The following is a 23,144-nucleotide window of genomic DNA, read 5'->3' as shown; positions in this document are numbered from 1 at the left end:
GTTAATACTGGTTTAGTCCTTTTATTTTCCCTAGATCCAAATCAGTTATGAGGTTCTTGATTACTGCATGTGGAAACCTAAAGACTGATTATATTAATATATTACTGTTAAAAAGAACCTTTCTTAACATTTTATTTCTCCTCATAATGTAAAACACCTTTTTAAAATGCCTTTTCCCCCTTTGAGTTGTTTACAGATTAATGAATGGTGTAGTTTAGAGAGTCAGGTCTGAACAGAACTCTAAATAAAGACATTATTGGACATTGCTACTCAAGGATACTCTTCAAGGATGAGGGAGACACTTGTCAGCTCAAGCCTTCATGTGCACAGTCCCAATGAAAAATAATATTATTTTCCAATCAGTACAACTGGGCAGACTCATTTTGAAGCTACAGAACACAGAAATTACTTATATTGGCCTTTCTGAGCAGAATCCACACAACCATCCTCACAGTGATTTCCCAACATAACTGCAAGGTAGGAAAAGAAGGTTTTCCCACATTACAGATACTTAAATAAAAAGCAAAGATAGAATTTATTCAGCAATTCGGGAAAGGAAATAAAACTCTGAAAAAGGTAATGCTCAGTTTTGTTTCTTTCTGCAAGAGCAGGAAGGAATAAATAAAACATGAGCACATTTCCTGCAAAATTGGCAATAAAAGGCTCCTCCCTCAGCCACTGGAGCTGAATATGTGTGATTCTCCCAGACTATCTTAATTATTGCACTTATCAGAGCAGCCCTCAGACTGCCTGTCAGCCCAAAAAAGCATCTGGAACATCTGGCACATCCCAGCGTGCACCCATTACACAACACCCAGCCCTACATTGCTTTTGCCCAGGTTTTAATTCCCAGCATGTACCACTAAACTTCACATCGTTTGTCAAACTGCCTGTGCAGCCCTGGGAACACTGAAAGAGCATTTCCATCACCCTGTGCCACAGGGATGAGTTACCAACGTCCTGGCATCAGCAAGAAGGGAACAAAAAGCAAATTAAGCAAGTGCTGGGTGACAATGACCAACCCTAAAACACCATCATGTTTCAAATGGTCTTTCAAATAAAAGGTGACTCCTGGTCTGGCACTCTCAGTGAATTCCATTATTTCTGTTTGACTGTGAAGGGAACATTGAAATGAAAGAATTGATGTTAAAACTCATTAAAAATTAAGTCTTTTCAACACACTGAATTCTAATTCACGCACGCAAAAAAATTAGAAATTCCAATCTATTCTCCAGTTTTTTAATATATGATACTACAAAGGAAAATATCCAATTACTCTGTAGATAATAGGCCCAGAACATTTATCACCAAGTAAAACCAGATGAGAGATCATTATCCAATTGGAGAATTTAATGTGGTAACCAGCAAATTGAATTTCAGAGCTTCAGAAAGTTCTGCAATAAAACCACAGAGTTGAACACTGTGTGGATTTCCTGACTGGATCTGGAAGGAGAACTTCAATATTCTGCCTTTAGATGGAAGCTGGTTGCCACAGAGCAAAATGGAACTGGGCAGCAGCATAGGCACAGTTTTCTATAACTTTTTGTGAAATCCTGAAGATTTTCCAAGATTTTTTGTGGTTTGTTTTATGGTCAGAAACGCAAAATGAAAATTTCCCAGGTATGTCTGGTCAACTGAGCTGGAGTCCTGTGTGATAAGTTAATTTTTTGCAGAATGAACTCTGGTAAAATAAAATAAAAGCATATTCAGATTTTAACTCTATCCTTGTAAGCCATATTTAGGTTCAACCTGGTAAATGATGTCACTTCAGAAGTGAAGTATTAGTAAACATAGAAAGTCATGTTCCAAGAGATACTCTATTAATTAATAATTATTTATAACAGCCTTGCTAATTGTAATTGACTCTTGGTTAGGTTCTGTGACATTGCATATCAATTAAATTAGAGTTATAAATATATCCTGGAAGGGGGCAGTGTTTCTTGACAGGAATATTTTGCTGCAACATGGCTTCATGCATCATTTTATATCCTGGGCACGCTGCCAATATTGCATTACCTAAATATCCATTTTATATAGGAACTCTGCATCCTCCCAGCAACTTATGAAATCAGGCTAATTGTTTAATTTTAGGTTCCAAATCAACATTCCTTCCAAAGCATTAATCTAGTGGTGAATCTCTGCAATTACCAATTTTGCACAACTTCTTATGTCTGGTAATTTAAACTACTGTTAAGTAAGTGCCTTTTGGGGTTTTTTTGTTACATATTTATGTAAGTGCTTTGAAAATGAAGCAATGGCTAAGTGATGCTCAATTCCTCCTTCCATCAAGCCATCTTTGTTTGATTACAAAACATTATCACCTTCCCTTCACTAAAGATGATGAAAATCCTATTTACGCTCTCCATTTCCCAAAGCATTTATCTGGCCTGGAATTTTGATCTATATCCAGAAGTTGTACTGGGCATGTGTTAAGAGGAGAGGATTTCATGGAAATGGGATTCCACCAGTTCTGCACTTCTGCCTTCCATTGAAAAACACAGAGCAAAAGTAAGAAGAAAAGCTAAACCAGCTTTGTCAACTTTTTAAATAAAAATGTGGCAAAAGCTGTTTTAAGGTGATTTGGTGTCATTATCCAAAAAAGTTTGTATATCAAAATGCTTATGGAAATCCTGGTAACACCTTTAGATATTAAGGAAATGAGCTGACCTACTTAAAACTTATAAATTTATATCTAAGAACACAACAACTCTGTTACTTTTCCTTTTTGCTATCAAGCTGCCATGGAATGTTCTTTGATATTTCACATTTTTGCTCTGGGTAGCTCTCTTTCAAGATAAATATGCCCCTTTTTTTTTTGCTTGGCTTTTCAGAATTCTTTCAGTATTCGAAGTGGAAAGACATTAATGTGAATGATTCTGTGCTGGCAAGAACCCACAAAATCTGTGTCAGCAGCTCTGTGTGTTTGTCGACTCAGTTCCTCTTGTATATTTATAAGGCAGTTGACAAAGTGCCTCAGATATTCTGATTCCTGTGATTATCTCCTGAAGGACTGCAAAGGTCTCTTTTAATGCTGCTCCAGAAATTTATGGTGATAAAAGAATTAATCCTGCTCTGTCAGTGCATGAATAATCATTTTACCTGTGCCCTCCCCTGTAATCACTGCCCATTTAACTGAGTTTGTGAACACTCACTCACTTCTGGGGTGGAACAACCTCTCCACGTTGGTTCTTCCTGTTTTCCAGTTTCCTGCTTTTCCTTCAGACCCTTTAGAGTTGACATTTTATGTCATTCAGGTATTTTTCAATATTTACTTTATTATTATCCAATATCACGCTGCTAATCTGTCACATCAATTAATTGCATTATGGTGTGGAAATCATGCAAGAAAATATAACTTCAGTCCTGAAATCAAGTGTGGAATTTGCATCTTAGCACAAACAACCTATTTTCCCTCTATTCAGAACTCAGGTGAGCCAACAGATCATCTACAGAATTCCAAAAACTGACTGAAACCAGCTGATTCATCTACCAAGTTATGAAATATTGTTGGGGTTTGTTGCAGGGCTATATAATAATTTTCTCATTCATCCTGATAAATTGCTTGCTGATTTTCTCTCCAGGTTTGAAATCCTTTGCTTTGACTTTATGGTGCTGATAATCTCTGTCAGAGAGATTGAAATCCACAATTTAAGTAAATAAATTTAAATAAACAGTAACTCCATTAAACTCATCTGTTTTTACAAGACACAGTAATCAAAGTGAAAATACAAAAGCTTATAAATTAATGTATAATAAATCATTATCAGAGGCTGAGTGCAGGATCCTTATGAACCTTCAGAGATAATGCAGTCTAATTAAACTAAACTCAATGAGATGAGTAATTAAGAGCACGATTTTATTAAAGCATCTGACAGCAAATGATTCTTGCCTTGTGTTTTGCTGTTCTGTCCTGACTTTGATGAGAAAGCTGTCGTGATACTGACATTGAAAAAGTTACTCTTAGGAGAAATTCATCATGACACCAACACTGAGCAGCCTTTCTCAGACTGAAATACAGCTTGAAAACATGGAGTAGAGGACTGAGCCTTTATGCCTGGATCAGTCCTACAGGAGAACACCTGAATGCCTGCATCAGTCCTAAAGGAGAGCATTGGAATACCTGGGTCACTTCTAAGGGGAGAACATCTGAATGTCCGGTTCTATCCTACAGGAGATCCTCTGAATTTCTGCATCCATCCTACAGGAGAACCTGTGAATTCCTGGATCAATTCCACAGGAGAACACTTGAGTACCTGGATCAATCCTACAGGAGAACATTTGAATGCCTGGTTCAATCCTAACAGGACATTTGAATGCCTGGATCAGTCCTACCAGGGAACACTTGAATGCTTGGTTCAATCCTACAGGAGAACACCTGAATTTCTGCACCCATCCTAAGAGGAGACCACCTGAATTTCTGGATCCATCCTACAGGAGAATCTCTGAATGCCTGGATCCAACCTAAGAGGAGAACACCTCAATGCCTGGCTCAATCCTACAGGAGAACATTAGATTGCCTGGATCCATCCTAAGAGGAGAACACCTGTATGTCTGCATCCATCCCACAGGAGAACACCTGAATTTCTGGATCCATCCCACAGGAGAACACCTGTATGCCTGCATCCATCCCACAGGACAACACCCAAATTTCTGGATCCATCCTAAGAGAAGAACACCTGAATGCCTGGATCTATTGTAAGGGGACAACACCTGAATTTCTGGATCAGTCCCACAGCAGAACCCTCGCAGCTCTGCCAGGCTCAGCAGGGAGGTGCAGGCTGGGCACTCACGTGGTAGAGGGGCACGGTGTTGTTCTCTGCCAGCGAGAAGCCGAGCACGTCCTGCTGTCCCGGCTCCATCCTGATGCTCATGGTGGAGGCCAGCACCGAGGGGCTGATGGGGAAGCCGGGGGTCCCTGGCCCCTTGCCCTTCCTCCTGGACCTCCTGGCCGTGTCCCTCTTGCTGTCCTTCTGTGCCAGGGGCTCCTCCTGGATCACCAGGATCTTGTCATCGCTCAGGTAGCGCAGCAGCGAGTTCTCAGAGTCAGTGGTTGGAGGGGGAGGAAGGGAAAAACAAATATTAGGAAGAGGAAACAAGCAGAGAACCGTTGTATTTGCTGGGAATGCCCCAACAAAGGCAGGAATGGTGCATCTGACTCCATGTTCTCAGAAGGGTAAGTTATTATTTTATAATTATTATTATATGATAATAATATAAAAATTAAAATAAAAATGCAGGAATGATGCATCTGACTCCATGTTCTCAGAAGGCTAATTTATTACTTTACAATTATTATAATAATAATATAAATTATTATTATATCAACTACAATATAATCTATATATATTACAAATATATCAATAACAATATCATCTATAATAATATAATATAAAATAATATAATAACATAATATTATAAGAATTATTTTATTAACTATATTATATAATAATATATTAATTTTATTCTTTTATAGTAATATTATATTAATAATCTCAATCTTATTAATATTAATAGCATTGTATAGTTATTATATACTTATTATTATAATTTATAATTATGACTATATTGTATTAAAGAATACTATACAATACTAAAGAATACAGAAAGGATACTCAATGCTAAAAAGATAATAATGAAAACTCCTGACTCTTTCCAGAGTCCTAACACAGCTTGGGCTCTGATTGGCCAATGAGTCAAAATAATTCACAGCACAATCCAATGAAACAATCACTTCTGTGTAAACAATCTCCAAACACATTCCGCATGAGAACATCACAGGAGAAGCAAATGAGATAAGAATTGTTTTCCTTTTTCTCTGAGGCCTCTCAGCTTCCCAGGAGAAAAATCCTGGGTGAAGGGATTTTCCCAGAGAATGCGAATGGCACCGAGAACCATTTTTGGCTGGGCAGAGACATCCCTGGCTCCTGTTAAACTGGGAAAATCCTGGGAGTGTCCAGGGAATTGTGAGGGCTCTCCCTGCACTCCATCCCACATTTCACCAAGGCTGGTGAAAGGGAGCAGACACAGAAAATATTTCTGGCTTGTATCATGCAGGGAGCATCTCTGGGACCATTCCAGACTCCAGGATTGTAATTTCAAGGAATCTGACAAGCTGGAATAACGGTTTTGAGGAGATGTGCAGCAAACTTGGGCACAGTTTCAAAATGGGAGCTGGCCAGGCAACAAGTCTGTTACTGTCTGCAGCAGTGAAATATGAGCTAAACACACATCAACAGATTTGGAATAAATCAGAAAAGGTTTGTGCATTAAGTGAAATTTATTTTCTTTTGGAAAGGAAGTTTACTGGAAAAAAAATAGTTTAAAATCCTGTATTGATATTCAAGAATATCATTCATTTTTTGTCACATTTTTAGGAGTCAAGTTGAACTCCTCTCAGCTTCCAGACCATGCCTAAAAGATTCTCAAAAATAGTATTCAAGGATCTTCAAGAGTCAGTGTCACAATAAATATGGTTGTATATTTGAAGAATATCCTTTGGAATTGTATGTTTTCTTTTTGCCAGAGGAAGTAAAGGAAAAAAAAACCCTGTGCCATCACTTTTCTTTCTTGCAAAGTTCATAATTCCCACTGGGATCAATGAAGTTTTTGTTTTTAGAACTGCTGGTCTGAACACTGACATTACAGTTTCTGATTCCTGTTCCAAATTTTAATTCATACTGATCAAAATGTTCTCAGAGGATGCTACTTTACATCTGTAACATCACTTACTGTTTTCTAGAGCTGTGCAGATTTGGAACTGATTGCTTTTAACACATATCTGAGCCTTCAAAGTACTTTTCCCCTTGATGTTTATGTTTCTTTATACTAGAATTAAATTCCTCCTACTAATACAAATTTTTAATTTTCAGAAATAGAAACAGAAAAGCACAGACTGGTTTAGATCTTCTGTGACACTAAAAAAAATTTAAAAAAAAAAGAAAATAGAAGAATTTTTTTCCTGTGATGCTCCTTAAGCAACAAAGGAGAAACATCTTGGAGAAGAGGAGAGAAAAGAAAATACTCACCTCTGCTTCCCCTCTTGTACATGTTCTGTTCTTTGGGCTCCCCAATCCAGCTGTACTCAGTGGGCATTGAGACTGGCCTCAAATCTCCTGCAAGCAAGGAAAGGAAAACCAATGGAATTTTGGAAGGTTAGGAATGGCAGGCTGTGGGGTCAGCGGTGTAAATTAAATAAATTCCAGGTGTGACACAACCCCTCAGAGCTGTGGCCTTCAGGATCAGTGGGACATCCCAGAGCCTCCTCTTCATCACCCCCACCTCAAGGGAGGCACCACCAGCTCTGGTGAAATTCCTTGCAAATGTAAAGCAGATTACAAATTTATTTGAAAACTCTGCTCTGTATGAACTTCCTTGCTCATTAAACAGGTGTTGGGAATAAAGAGAGAAAAAGATTTTAAGTGGAAAAAGCTGTAGGAAAAGCAGAGAGAGAATTAATACAGATGCAACAGCACAGATCTGTCAGGGAAACAGAAACCCCCCCTGATCTGGGAATAAATTCAAGTGAAGATCAACATAACCAAAGTAAACAGTTTTTCTGTAAAGAAAGGAAGGATCTGAAGCTCTGAAATTATTTATACACAAATACAGATACCGCAGCACAACAGACATCAGAAATAGAAATTCAGGACAGGAATCACACAAGGCAAATGAACAAGTGATTTTGTAAACTGCTTATTTCACTTCCAACTCCTTTCCCAATGAAAAGTAACCTATAAATTGCTTTGACATTGCAGCCTGGATATTTTTCTGAGAAGCAAAAAATTGTTGTGTACAAGGATACCAGAATAAAATGAAAGAAAAAAATATATTTATGATGTTTTTGCCTCTAACACATAAATGGAAGAGGTTTGAAATGCATTGCCACAAGAGCTGTTTAGACCAGAGCATTTTAGAGTCAGGAAAATAACAGAGAATAATGTTAAGTAGAGCAAAAAATGCATTGCAATGTTGCTAAAAACAAGCTTAATTTTCATAAATACATTGGAAAAATCGATTTATTATTTATCTTCTTGTATTTTGCATGTACTGTCAATACCCATCACCTGCCTGAGTATCCATCCACCTGCACAGGAGACTGATTTCTAATAATGGCTGGAACCCTGCTAGGTCCAAGGCTGGAATTTTGGAGCAGCAGTTTGTGTCAGCCCAGGCAATAATGAAAGTGGCTGCTTGGCCATGAAAGGCTTCAGAAGTTTTATTTTCATTTCTTTGCTCATGGCTCTGTGGTTCCAGCTTCAGTTTGCTGGAGCTGCCATAAATCCTGTCTTTTTACTGAAAGACACATTGTCACTGTGGTGATGGATGTCACTTCTCCGTCAGACAGTACAAAACCTTCCACTACAGTAGAACTTCATTTGCATGTCTGGTAATCAACAGATTAATTAAATCTGTATTTAAAAAAAAAATCTGGTGTAGCAGTCATATTTGAGAGAAAGGCATACTTCAGAGACTTTAAAACCAAATTCCTTCTGGATTTCAACCAGAATTGTCCATCATAGACAAAAAAAATCTTGTGTACTCTTGGGTCCAGGCAGGGAACCCAATATTTTAAGTCACCATGCAGGAAGAATTTATGAAAGCAAGGCAAATACACCCATCTGGCTCCAATTTTAATCACAGTTAAGATTTCTCCTTATCTTTCATTCTAATTCTGTTTTAAAGTGATGTCACTTCCCAAGGAGATAAAGAGTGAACATTACTGGTCCCAGGATGGAATCCTGTTCCTCAGCATCACAGCTCTTCCAAGCATCAAGCAGATGACTGAAGCAGTTACTAAAAATACCCTGCCTATAACCAAGATTTATTAAGATTTTCTCCCCTAAAAAGGTTCTGTGTGCACACACACACACCATCAAGTCCATTTTACTTGCCACTTTTACCAGAAATCCAGCTGCAATCAGCAAATTACAGCAGCAGGAGGGAAGTTCTGCGTAACTGCTAAACACAAGATAAATACTGGGAGCAGGAGGCAGAGAAGCTGCATTTCAGAACATCCCTGGTAGCAAACCCCACACCAGACCGAGCAGCAGAATCAGGGACTTCAGGGCTTTAGGAATTTTCTTTTTTCCCCCACTGTGCTCCCTTTCAGCCGCTGTTGGATATTCCACCAGAACCTCTCTGGGGACTCTCTCTCTCCCCTGAACTGCAGCAGGATTTTAGTGCCTCTGTTCTTCACTGGCACATTTTCCTTCACTGCTCTGAGCTTCTCAGAGGTTTTCTGAGAGGCTTCCCCTTCCCTAAATTTCAAAGACAAAAACTTAGGGAGTTGTTGGGGCTTTTTAAAAATGAGAGAAAAAAAAAGATCTCAGAGTAGGGGAATAAAGGACTTATGGATGGCTTGCCATATATAAATAAATATCCATATAGATCTCAAAAGATAGCAGCTACCCACAGAGAACACCGTGGTCTTTGCTTTCTCTGAGGTACAGAATTAATGCCATTTTCCAAATCAGACATAATTCCTGTTTTCAAAAGAAATTTCCTATCTGAAATTTGTAAGCTTTACAAGACTGTCCTACTGCCTTGAAAATAAAGCAACTGAAAATGCACAGCCCATACACTGCTGTGTTTCAGCAGTATTTTTCTCAAATTCATTAAACACCAAGCATTCAGTGAAGCAAAAAACCCCAAAAGTTATTTTTTAAGAATATCTTTTATATAGAACCAGAAATATAGATCCATACTCTTGTATACAAGCACGTGTGATTGTACACCTGCACACTCAAAAGGGATTTATGTACACACAACATTTCTATAGAAAACCAGAATTAATTATTGTTTTATAGCATTTTATATATTTAGGCTTCCTGAGATTTTGAAATACAGTTCTAGCTCTAATGAGTGCATTGTAGGCTACTCCTCATGCATTTAATGCAGTGCTGAATTTTGGAGGGCCTTCCATCTTACAGACACTTTCACACCACAAGGCATTTCCTTCACTGAAGTTTAACAGCCCAGGACATTGCAAGTAGAATAATCTCCAGGAGTTTGGATGGGGAAATTGAGTAAATAAAGATGCTGGCTATTCAAATAATATGAATTTAATTACCATTCAACGTTCCAGAACAAACTGCAAAATAACTGTATAAATAACTTCTGACCAGGAATGTTAGTGTGTGACATTTCTAATTATTCCTTCATGTGAAATTCTGTTTGTTGTTCAGAGCCAGCAGGTGTGATAAGAACGGCAGATTTTGGGGGTGTTGCAGAGTTCAGAGCAGAGTTTGCAAAGCAGGAGGAGGGTGGGAAGTGCAGCCTACCATGGGTTGGGGTTTTCTCCCTTCTCCTCACGCCTGGGGCTCTGCTCCTCTCGTACTCGGAGCCCCCGGGGTGTCCTTCCCCCTCGATCAGCGTGTAGAATTTCCCACTCTCGTGCTCCAGGAAATAGTTTGGAGACTCTGAGCCCTTCATCCCAGGCTTTCCAAACTTGCTGATGTCGTCACAAGACATGATTCCAATTTCATCCCTAAAAACAGAAGATGATGGGGAAATGAACCATTTAAGGGAAGCTTCCAGCGTGCGACTGCCTCTCCCAAATGCTACAAATAAAAAGTCTTGCAATTGAAATGTTCACTTTGTAAGTGAGGCAATTCAACAAATGTAAATTAACAAAATCATCATTAGGTGCCACTTTAATTGTGAGATAAACATTCAGGAGTTTTGTAGGATCTGAAGGGGAACATCAGGAATTGTTTTAATATGAGCAGACAAGGGTTTCCCTTGCAGAAATGCTCCAGAATAAGATAGAAGCAGACACATAAAAGTAAATCAAATCAACTGTTTAAAGACTTCTTTAAATACTTTCTTGATTTAGGAACAAACCCACATTTTCTCAGCTAAGTGAAAATTAAGTCACTCAAAACAATAATATGGTGCTTAATGTATTTTTAGCTCTTAATTTTCTTAATTATTTACCTTGATGATGGGTCTGTTCATTTTGGTTTTGTTTTATAAATCTAATGAAATCAACGTGTAAAATTTTATTTTTTCAAAACCTCATATTCCTTAGGACATAAATACCTGGGGCCATAAAGTCCTGACATAGGGGAGAGAATGAAAACATCCTGGAGTGCAGAGTTGTCCATTTTTGAGGGCATGCCCATGGTACTCGTTGGGGTTGTAGAGCTGCTCGTGGGGCTGGTTGGAATCACAGGCTGCAAAAATCCAAAAGGCACATGAAGAATAAATTAATGTTTTCTGTGCTACAAGAAACAACAAAATCAGCGTGCATAATTTTAGGAGTTTTGACCTCTTTTATTGGATTAGCCATTTTTTTAATTTCTGGAGGTTCTTCCAAAAAAGGTGTCCAGTGAAACTCCAGACTTCAAGAAAGTTATGAAAGAAACTGATAAACGACCATTAAATTAATTTGAAAGCCACCTCAAGGGAAAATCTGAAACTCAATCAAAATATGATCTTTAATCAATGCAGAAAATCAATTATCTGAGGAGAAAGGACACACTGTATTAAATGCCATTAATACAGAAGTTAATTACAGAGCTCTGGAATACTTGCACTGAATGAAATGATTGTGTTGGTTTCAGTGGAAGATTTATTGTTAGCAAGGACAGAACATCTTGATTTTTTAAGAGAGCAGAATTCATTGTCCTTTGGCTTTATAGCCATGATGATACAAATGTGTGTTCTACAGTAAATAGCAAAGAAATAGAAATTAATCTAAACAATAAATGAATGTCTTTTAAGATTTTTACTTTTTAAACTTTCACATGGCATTGAACACAGTTGTTTGATTCAGATGTCACAGGGAAGCTCAAGCCAATGGTCTGCAAGGACTAGAAGGATGATAACCAAATATGCTGGGCAGGATACAGAGATATAAACAAAGAATATTTTTCAACCAGGGTTCAGTCTGTGTTGATACTCAAGAAATAGGAAATATTTTTATTTATAAAAGTTATGTTTAAATAGATAGAACCAGTTTTCTACAGGTGGAAGGAAAAGCCAGTGACTCAAAACTTGGATGAAAGGTATAAACACTGATCTTTTTCTAAGTAAAATGTTTTCTGTCCTCCAGAGGTAAACACTGAAATATTTTTATGTGGTTCAAAAAGTAAAACCAGTCCTAAATACCAAAAAATGATGGTTTTTATAAGATTCTCATTCTACAAAGAGATCAAAATTATATTAATTCTCTATGCTTGTTGATAAAATAAATAATAAATGGTGTAATTGTTCTGGATCAATTAGTTGTGACAGAAGGATTATTCCAATTTGAAAAGTTCTCCAAATAAAAAGAAAAAAATACAATATATATAATATTTTATTTGAGTGAAGTTGTAGGGTGCAGAGCCCTATTTGCCATTGCCAATTAAAAAAAAAAAAAAAGCAAAAAACATTTTGTCCTGAGTGGGAAAATAATTAGGGAGTTTAAAATTCAAATAATCTTCCACTATCACATAATGTCAGCCAGAGACAAAAGGGCAAAAAAATGGTGTCACAAATCTCACAGAAAGATAAAAGAGCACAGAACTGACAAATGGAAACTCTGCTGTTGTAATTCAGCATCAAGGAAAACCCTCCAAAGCGAAAGAATACGACAACAAGGCCAAGTAATAAATTTTACAAGGCCTCAGAGATTCTGTATCATCAATAATTCATAAATTACCTATGTGGTATAATTTTAAACTTAATTATTGCAGAAAAAATATTAATAACCTCTTTAAGTGCCTTAAGCAACAATAGAGAACATGACAACTTTTATTTAAAACTTCCTGCTGTGCACCAACCTGAGGTAACAAATATGATTTCAACTTCTTAAACCCTATTTCCTTTTTGCCTTCCCTAATTATGTACTGCTTTTGTTTTACTTGTTTTGGGGTTTTTTAACAGCAGCAAATTGATTTCCAGAAAATGGAATGATTTCCATTCTATTTTAAATCAGAATGGATAAATTGCTCCACATGTGGACACAGGAATCGATCTATGGGGCACACCATGAAAACAGCACGTGCAGAGAGATGCGTGGATCAGGAGCTGGAACATGCCATGAAATACAGCACAGCCATGTCTGTTATCCCTCTTTGGTGACAGTCTGACTTTTGCTGAGCTGTTTCCCTCTCAATCTGCTTTCTCTGGGGTGTTTTCCTGCAGTTTGGGGCTGTTTGGCCGTTCCCTGTCCTGCTCTTCCCTCGCTGCGAGCCCTCCTGTCTGAGCTGTGTTCTCTGCTATCCCACAGCCTGTCCTGCAGGATCCCATTTAATCCATGAGCAGCAGAAGCTCCAGAACAACAAACAAAAAAACCCAGAAATTCTCCTACAATTCCACAGCTCTAGAGTCTGAAAAATGCCAAAGTCACGGAAAGGTGAGGGCAGTGCAGCCAACAGGAGAGGGAAGTGAGCTCACTGCTTCCAGCAGCAACAAGCTGTTGTGTCAGCTGTCCAGGAAGCACAGGCTTCAGAGGCATCTTGAAATTTAATCAGGCTGCTTCCAAGTCATTACTGACAATAATAAATAACACCAGATCCAGGTGAGAGCTGCGGGAAGCAGGCAAACCCAGACCTGCGCTCTGACACGGATCCAGCTCCTCACACTCGAGCTTGTCTCTGTGGCAGGAAGAATAAAAGATCTAAAACTGGTTTTCCGTGCCTCATAACAGAATCTACTCTTAAGAAGTAACTCTGGCAGGGCTGGTTTTGTTTTCCAAAGAGGACTATATTTTTATTTAAATGCATCACCCCACTATTCTCTGATAAATAAGGAATATACCCCAGGAGGGAGACGCTCCAAGCACCCTTTGCTCCTCAGAGGCTCATCAGAAGAGGAGACATCACAAAACCAGAACTGCTGATAATTCAACAAAAGCAGCTTGGTGCACTTTCAATTCTCTGGCTACCACAACAAAAGTTGCATTTTTGATGGCAAATCCATGCATGCAGTGTGTACAGCACACACTGCTCACTGTGCCACAGCCTCACATCCAGAGCTGCCCCTGAATTATGATTCTTTAATGCACAAATATAAATGTATATAACGTAGAAATCTAAAGAGAGGATCTCTCTGGAAGCCCTGTGCAATTGCAATTTCCATTTTGCTGCCCCTGGAGGCTCCATCTGAAGTTCACAAGCAGACACGTGAGCATCTTGCCAGAGCAAAGGATGTTATTCCTGCAGTGTTGTGACAGAAAAATCCCCTCTGGGGGTCCCAGGGCCCCGTTCCTCTCCCCCAGGGCAGGCACAGAGAAGGAAAGGTGGCCCTAAATCCCACTGCCAGCATTCCTGGGCTGCAAGGATTGCACAAACTCCTGCAGTGAAGCCACTGTGCAGGATTCAGGAACTCTGAGAAATGAAAAAGTTAGAAAACGCCAGGCAGGGAGGAAATCTGCCTGGATAAGCTTGAAGGGGTTTTTTTTGTTTCATTAATTTAAAAATCATTCAGAAACACATTCATGTATCATGTGAACCAAATAAAACAGCTCTGAGAAGCTTCCACATGATGGAAGCGCATCAACTTCTTACAAGATGTTAAAAGGCATTAAAGACAACCATCAACAGTTACTGACTTACTGGCAAGCCTTTCCTTTAAAAACGACATTTTGAGTACAGATTTTCCTGCTGTAGGAAGAAGCAGCTCTGATGTTCACAATTGTCTTTTATTTTTTTGCATCTGCAGGTTTTCAAGGAGTGAGTACACAGAAAATAGCAGAGGTTTTGTCATCCCTGCTGCCAAAAACTCCACCTGCACGAGAGGTGTGCAACAGGAGCAGGGTTCTCCTGGAATTTAATGGATCTGACACACTTGATCACAAACAAGTGGGTGACAGACTGTGAAATAATGGAAATAGGGAGGCACTGCTGCCTCTGCCAGGCAGAGCTGCCACTGAACTTTGTTCTTCATAAAACTTTCTGTAAATGTTCTTTCCTTTCTGAATTCCTGCGGCTCCCAGAGTCACCAAAACATGGAGAAAACAACCTGAGCATTGCCACACTTGTTTATCCCAGCACTGTGCTTCAGAGGAGTTTGGGACGGCTCCTGTTCCCTTCACCGGAAGGTAAAATTGCAGTGTTTCCTCTTGAATAAAGGATTTACCATGACATTGCAGCACCACTTACCTGCAGGGCCAGAGGCTTCCACCTGACATTCTTCAGAAGGGCAGGAGCAGAAACCAGGGTATTCTGAGGACGTTTTTTCAAGGTTAAAATCACTCCATTTGGGTCTTCCCACAGTGCATTTACTAGGTTCTTTAACTGCCAGCCAACCTAAGGAAAAAGTCCATAATTGAATTTTGAAAGCTTTCCATTTAAGTTGAAATGTGAAGGAAATGTTCTGTTAACCAGCAAGGTCTATTACAGCCTGCTCCTTGCAAACACAAGCTGTTTTTATAAACCCTGTTGCACTCAAATCATGCTGCTGCAGCTGGATTTTTATCTTTCTTTTCTTTAGTCATGTTCCTGAACAAAATAACGCAGAAGTGAACACTGTCACCCTTTCAATAACTTGTGAGATCATGGAAAATTTTAAATCAGAAGGTGAGGTCTAAAGTCATGAAATCATTTCAGTCTGAGCTCTAACAGGGAGTGCTGAGGAGGGAGCCAGACTGTGCTGGAACAACAAATGCAGCATGTATGTGAGAGCTGCAAGCCCCTGCCTGGAGATAAATGATCATTTATTGGTTTATCTGTACAGCCCTGGGCACAGCTGAGCCTCCAAGTTACTGTAAATTGCAAACAGAGCCATAAAAAAGGAAATCACTGGTACTGTAAGGATGTGCCACTCAGAAAAAAAAAAAAAAACCAAAACTTAGAGACATTTCTTGATTATTTAAATAGGAATTTTGAATTATTATATTATTATGAATTATTTATACACAAAGCAAGAAAATTTATTTTTAGGGTTTTTCTCTTGCCCCTGCTTTTTCTGTCCCACTCAGAGCAGATTTTAGAGCAGTAGTTCATGGCCATGGTAAAGACCTGCCATAAATGCTGTGACTGCCACAAATCTGACAGATCTACACTGCAGGAATTGGGATGCTGTGTCCACACAATTCCCAGACAACCTTCCCAAGCAGCTGCACCAGCCCTGACATGAACCTGTGAGAATGGAAAGTTCAGTGAATCCCAGAACAGCACCAACACATGCAAGCACTAAATATTTTTATACTGGCCATGTTAGACCTGTCAGGGTTCACCAATAACATTTTAATCATAGTTTATCATCTGACCAGAGAGTGAATTCCCACTGCTATTAAAAAGCAGGACAATAAATTATTTAGGTGCTCAGGCACAGAACATCTGCGTTCACCCCCTTGTTATATCAGGTGGAGTTTGTAATGACTTCCTCTTAGAGGAAGATAATATCTGATTACAAAAAGGTGAAGGGAAAATAGAAAACAACCTCCAAGAGATTGGAACTAAAATCCTTTCCTAAGAGCTGGAGAGAATTTGGGATATGACTGTCAGGTTCCAAGCTGCCTCCACAGAGGGCCAAAGCCAGGATCCCACTGTGAGCATCCCCCTGGGACAGAACTGCAAGATGTGTTGGAATTCCAAAAAGGATTTTTAAAAGCTTTTAAAAGTTCTGTTCTATTTTTAATGCTGCTGTTCTATTGAAAACTTTCTAAAAATGCACTGGCCACAGGAAACCAGACAACAGCAGCAATTGTAAATAGGGCACATCCAGACAAATGCAAGGATGGCAACTTGCATCCCAAAAAACTCCTCCAGTTTGGGCTGTGTTTATAAAAGCACAGGGCCCATATATTTTTTTTTCTTTTACTCAATTACAGAAATGAAGTGGAACTCTCCCTGATTTTTATAGATTGATGTAATTTTCAGATTGCCGAAATCCTTAGAGTTCCATGGGCTCCTTTTAGAAAAGAATGATAAATAATTAAGTGAAGGATAAATTATTCCAATGAGAACCTTAATGACAAAACCATTAAATACCAAGATCTATCAGAGCACCGTCTGCACTCATTACTACTGGGCAATGATAAAATGCTCTCAGGAATTTGGACAACTTATTATAAATTGTATTGCTAAAAATAGCTTTGAAAAAAGAGAAGTCATTACAGTGGATTAAAAATCTTGGTTGAAAACCAGTCCTTGAGTCAGATTTTGACATTTACTCCTAAAGAATCAGTCTTTAAAGCAATTACTGATTTCTAGCTCTGATAAGAATCATTCTTCACAAAGGTATTTTGCTCCTTTAAGATTTTTAGAACATAGAGTCAAAACTGAATTCTACAAAATGGGTAAAGATATTTCAGCAAGGAAAGTTAAATTAACATTAGAACAATGAAGAAATAAGAGACCAATGTGATACTTTTCATTTTCCTCCATAAATGAAAATGGATGCTAATTTAGATGCTAAAGATGGCAGAAACACAGAAGAATGCAAAAGAATTCACTCAAAATGGTCAGAGACAGATGTTTGAAATTTTCATAGTTTACAATTAAGATTGCCACAATCATTAATTTTTGTTTTTACATCCTCAGTGTTGCAAAAAGACCTCCAGGCAAAAGAAACCTGTATCCTCCTGTCTATATTAATGGATTTGTTAGTTTTCTCATAGAAACTATATGGTGGAAAATTAAGAATACAGCAACTTTTAAAAAATTAGTTCCAAAAGTATTAATTGCTAAAACAATAAATTCCTTTACCAGGAAATTCCACAATGCTGAGGTAATTTTGTAGACCCAAACCTGATAATTTTGTAGCTGGGACTCCTTAACTAATATGTTGAGAAAAACATGCAAGGCATAACCCATTTTCATTAACAGCAAAGCAGTGATTTTTAGTTCTCCAATAACTTCTTTAGACTCTCCTCATAATGACTTTGCTCCTTCTCATTCAGAAGATCTGGATTTGCATGAATGGGATTTGGAAAGCATCCTCCCAGCAGCAGGGATTTCAGCATTGTTATAAATCCCAACTCTGCTCATGCTTTTCTCCCTTTTCAAAAGAAAGCCTACCTGCCTGGGGATGACTCACTGTAGAAAAATTTATACAAAAAGTTCCTAATGCTACAGATGGACACAAAAAATATAAAAAAAATCAGTGCATTTTTGGGTGTCTGCAGAGGCATGAAGTGCATGATATATTTGTCTATGAAAGGAATTGAGAAAACAGCTGAACTGTGGAACAGGGTGGTGTTTATCAGAGGATTCCAGAGGTCTGGGCCTCCAGAGCAGTTATTCACCTCCCTGCCAATTGCTTCCAAACACATTGTACCTATTTATTACAGTAGGAATTCAAAAATAAAAATTAGCTCAGATGGTGGAGCTGGGCATGCACAGGGGACAGGGATCTGCTCCTTTCTCTGCTTTCCCTGAAACTTCTGGGGACAAGGCAGGAATGGGCTCCCCAGTTCCTCCACTGCCTTACCAAACCCTGCCAGGACTCTGGAAAATGGAAAAGTTTTAATACAGAGTAATAAAAGTTTAAATACAGAAATACTGAGTGTCCCTCACAGCAGGAAGGGAGGCTACACCTGAATTTTCCTGGGGGATTTGTGCCTGCTCTGCTCACTGCATCACCTGGGGTAGGGAGACACAGAGCAATAACTAACAGGAATTTAAAAGCTCCCTTTTCAGGCATTTGGTCTGGAAATCAGTTGTGCCAAATATTTTCTAAATATTTATATCCTACTATATTGCACAGCACCTGAAAACAACTAATTCTGCTCTGACTGCACTAACCCCTCACAGGAACCAGGACAGATGTTTCCCCTCATGACTCTTCAAATACATAAGCAAAGCCATCTGTATATTTACTTGAACCTGCAAAGTTTGACCTCTCTTCATATTTGCATTAAAAAAAAAACCCAGCTGGTGTAAACCCAACTTTTTTTAAGGAAGCAGACTATCAGCTTTTCATATTTTAAGTAATTCACTTTGCCTCATTAGGGAATTAATCAAGAGAGCTGGTTTGATTAAGATGGAAATCAGAAATTATTATTAGACAAAAATGTGCTGGAAGATCATAAGACTTTTCTGTCACTGAAGGGGAAGCTCGTCATTAACACCTGTAGCTGATTCACTCTCATTAATATTCGAGCTGCTCCTAACAAGAATTGATGATTTAAAACCAAATGTTCTCCCATTATCTTACAGAGTTATTTTCATTAACCAACGGAGAAACACAGCAAGAATCCAAGAAGGAGCAAGATCTACTGCTGGAAGAGAGGCTTTGCTGAGCCTTTCTGAAAGGCTGGGTCTGGAGAAGAAGTGACATGTGGCACTTTGTTTGGAAACAGAAGGACATCTTTTGGGGAAGAAGTTCAAATTCTCATGACAGCTTTTGTCCTTTCTTTTTTCCCCTGCTCGCATTTCCCAACCCAGAGTGTGCTGAAACACAGATGGTGTGACCTGGCTCTGCATTTACAGAATTACCTCCACCTAAAATGAGCTCTCATTAGGACTCATATTTACAATTCAGCAAACAGACACCGAGGGTATTAATTCAATGACTGTCTTCACACAAATAAATTAGTGCTGAAATGATTTCATTGTGCCAGGCTCTTGACACACTTAATTTCAAGCATGTAATTTGACAGTGAAGAGTATGAAAGGACATTAGGCTGCTGAGCATGTACTTGGAATCAAAGTATATTTGGGGTTTGAAGGGACATTTTAAGGTCATTTAAAATGAGCCAGGAGCAGGGACATTCTCAGGTGGGTGGCTCAGAGCCCTGTCCAACCTGGCCTTGGACGCTTCCAGGGATGGGGCAGCCACAGATTCTCTGGGCACCCTGTGCCTGTGTTTCACTGCAAAAAAATCCTTCTTTATATTCAAATCTCCCCCTTTCGGTATAAAGTCACTGCCCCTCTACAACAGACTCTACTAAAAATCTGTCCCCATCCTTCTTCTATGCCCTTGAAATCACAGGGTCCATCCTTCCAAAGAGCAAACTCGAGTGTGAAAATGCAACTCGTTCAGTTAAAACCTGCAGCTGCTTCAAGAGAATATAAGAAACAAGTAGCACAACAGATTTATTACAGATATTTCTGTGGCCTCTTGCTCTGGCACAGCAGTGTTTTATGTCTTGAGGATTTGTTTCTCTTTCTGGTCTTTATTGCCTCTGTCTGTGGAGAAAGAGGAATTCTGTCTCTGCCCCAGCTGGCTGAGTTAACCAAACTGAAATCCTTAAATAATTCCTCTTCCTTTGAGACAGATGACACATTTTCCTTTTTACTCATTACATTTTTTTAATGCTCCTGTCTAAGTGAACACCTCTGATAGCTGTGAACGACCTGGAGATCACACACTATTTCAGACAAGATCTTACTAATGTCAAGACAATGGTATCCAAACTCAGTTTCTCCTGGAAACCTGTTCCTGATTAATTCCAAGTTCATCTTTGCCATTTTCAGTCACATCAGCTCCGTGGTGCTCAGTTGGTTTGGGATTAATTACAACATTCTGACTCCTGGAGTCCAGCCAGGTGCTCCTGAGTAACATTGAGCTTTCAACAGGAATTACCAAAAGCCTTCTTATTGCTCTCTGTCCTATGAAATCACCTTCAAATCCTAACCCTCACCAAAAAAATATAAAAATACAAAGAATAGAAGACAGAGAAATTCAGTTTTCCCTTGCTTACAAATCACTTCTCTATCCAGAAAGAGACAAAATATTTTACAGGTGGTCAGGTAGATGAATCAATATTTATTTAATCTTCAATATTTTCTTTGTCTGAAAAACTATCTAAAAAGGAAAATTAACACAATTTAATTTTCATAAGTTTATGCTGAAAAATTATTACAATATAAAATCTACTATTACAACTAAGCAGCAAAAATCTCCTAAAAATAATTGTTAATTTTGCAAACAAAGAAGGGCTACAGTGGCATCTTTAGTACTTCTGTATAATTTTATAGGAGAGAAAGTAAAATCTAAAGGCACTGGCAGAATTGGCGCCTGTTGTTGGATTTTAGGGAAAAATAAGAGTTAGGGTGGCAGTAATTTAGAATATATAACTTATTCTTAAAGTTTCTTACACTGTTTTATTAAAATCTTATAAGCAAGAAAAAGCAGAAAAGCAAATAAGGAAATTGGATAATGATTAAATGATCTTAACAGCCAGTGGTGAATTGCCTGCTTTAATTAATTTCTTGCTTAAAGTACTATTATTTTTTCTTTGATCTTTGTAATTGTATTACAGAGTGTTCCTTGGTTAGACCAGATTCCACGTGGAAAAGCTTTTATTTCTCCCTTTTTCAGTTGTTGCATTACATCATTTGGAAGCAGCTCTCCTTTAATACCTCCTGAACACTTTTTAACTCTCAACTCCAAAGAAAAGCTTTTGGAAAAATGAAGTAAAACTGTGAAAAGCTGTGCCCATTCCCTGGGGGATCTGTTCAGTGCCCAACCACCCTCTGCAGGGAGAACAATTCCTGAAATCCACCCTGACCCTGCCCTGGAGCAGCTCCGGGCTCTGAAATCTCATTTTCACTCTTTCAGTTCTGCCCTGCCCATGAGTGAAGCCTTGCCCTGGACAGCTCCATAACTCCTGTGAGAAATGCAGAGTGCTGCAGCTGGAATTCTAACAGGATGCTAAGGAGGGTCACGCATTAGGATGACAAACTGGAAGTGCTCAAATTATCCACCTTACTAAAAAAAAAAAAAAGAGTGATGAGCTAATTTGATTGCATCCTGAAAATACCTAAAAGAGAAACCTGCTCTCCAATTTAAGAGATAAAAATACATCAAGATCAAAGGACTGGAAGCTTGTGCCAGACAAATATAGACTACAAATAAAATGACTTTTTTCCCCCCCAGCAATGAGAATAATTAACTACCGGAGCAATTTATTACAGGTTGTGGGAACATCAATGAAAGTTTTAAAACTCAGATGATCATATTAAATGAATATGAATTTATCCAGAAAATACACTGGCCTAGTTCAGTCAAAATCAGATTTAATGGTGCTGGTAGCCAGCTATGGGATTGGAATTGCTAAAAGGCATCCATGCTTTCTCTGCCCAGGGAAGTGTTTCCAGCAGTGGCAGGAAAAATGACATTTTCTAATCATCTTCAGGACAGTTTATTCTGAGCACATTGTGTTGAAGGATTTATATTTGATAAATTATAAAATATTGGTACCAAAATGCTACAGAAACATCAACCTTAAACAAATGTCTTGGTTAGGATAACAAAAATAAAATCTTCTCTGGAAAACCTGTAGGAACACCAGAGATCTGCACGTTCTCTGACCCCCCCAGCCATTATTTTCAAATGGGTTACACCCCTTTTTATGAGCTGGTCGTGCTAATATTAGAATTTTGATTACGTGGAAATTTAATGAGCTGTTGCCTTTGAATAATTCCAGTCCACTAATGGAAATAATGCTAATTATAAGCAAAATATGGATCATGATAACGTGGTAAGTGAGGGGAAGAAGGAGCACAGCTGAGAGTGGTTTGCAGCAATGAGTGCCAGAAGTGACACTTGAAGATCTAAGGGATATTTAAAATATTAAAACTCCTATTCCATGAGGGGTGAGAGTTGGACACACACCTCTGAACCATGCAAACACTCACTATTGCTGCCTGATTTTCCAAACTGGACATATAATGAGACTTTCCCAGCCATTTCCGAGCAAGAATAAGTTTCCAAAAGAACCAGTGCCATTTATCTGTTTACTTGGCTTGTTAGAAACTTCAGAATGAATAATTAATTTATTATGGGGGGATTTCTTTAGAAAAAAAAAGTCTTTTATAGCTCTTGACTCAGCTGTTGGTCCTGTGCCCTCAGGTGGAAAGGGATTACAAGTATCAACCACCTTGAGCCTGCTGTAATAACAGACATGGAAAGAGTTGCTAAAAAAGCCAATTCTTGAGAAGCTGAATGGGGGATTTCACCTATGGGAGTAAAGATTAAATCAGATCTGTCACTTGAAGAGTGTGTTTGATGGAGAAAGCCAGCCTAATGCATATTTCAGCCTGTAACTATGACAACTCTCTAATACAGATAAGAGCTGTGTGTTGCATTAACATTTAAAGTGTAAATGAATAAGTTATACTTCTTTTCAAGAGAAAATATTTGCTCTCTAATCATAAGATTTTAATAGCCAGACTTTCATATTTCCACTTCACACAAGTGACAGACAAAGAGAGATTTCTTAATTTTGCCTCTGCTGTGTCTGGAGATGGGGTTCACCAGGACAA

The 23,144-nt window shown here is 38.6% G+C and overlaps 1 protein-coding gene across 3 annotated transcripts in view; it reads right to left on the bottom strand.

Moving 5' to 3' along the window:
- LOC106629447 (connector enhancer of kinase suppressor of ras 2) overlaps positions 1-23,144 on the bottom strand; it is a 170,051-nt gene that overhangs the window by 41,425 nt on the left and 105,482 nt on the right. For all 3 annotated transcript variants that reach the window (XM_074551825.1, XM_074551824.1, XM_074551826.1), the window contains 5 exons: positions 15,090-15,236; positions 11,041-11,174; positions 10,281-10,486; positions 7,027-7,112; positions 4,791-5,045 (listed from right to left, as the gene is read on the bottom strand). In XM_074551825.1, the coding sequence (XP_074407926.1) occupies positions 4,791-5,045; positions 7,027-7,112; positions 10,281-10,486; positions 11,041-11,174; positions 15,090-15,236 (828 nt within the window). The remainder of the gene's footprint in view (positions 1-4,790; positions 5,046-7,026; positions 7,113-10,280; positions 10,487-11,040; positions 11,175-15,089; positions 15,237-23,144) is intronic.

Source organism: Zonotrichia albicollis, chromosome 14, assembly GCF_047830755.1.
Source record: "Zonotrichia albicollis isolate bZonAlb1 chromosome 14, bZonAlb1.hap1, whole genome shotgun sequence".
Classification (NCBI taxonomy): Eukaryota; Metazoa; Chordata; class Aves; order Passeriformes; family Passerellidae; genus Zonotrichia; species Zonotrichia albicollis.
The sequence above is the reverse complement of the archived record's forward strand: the minus strand, read 5'-3'. Positions and strand labels throughout refer to the sequence as shown.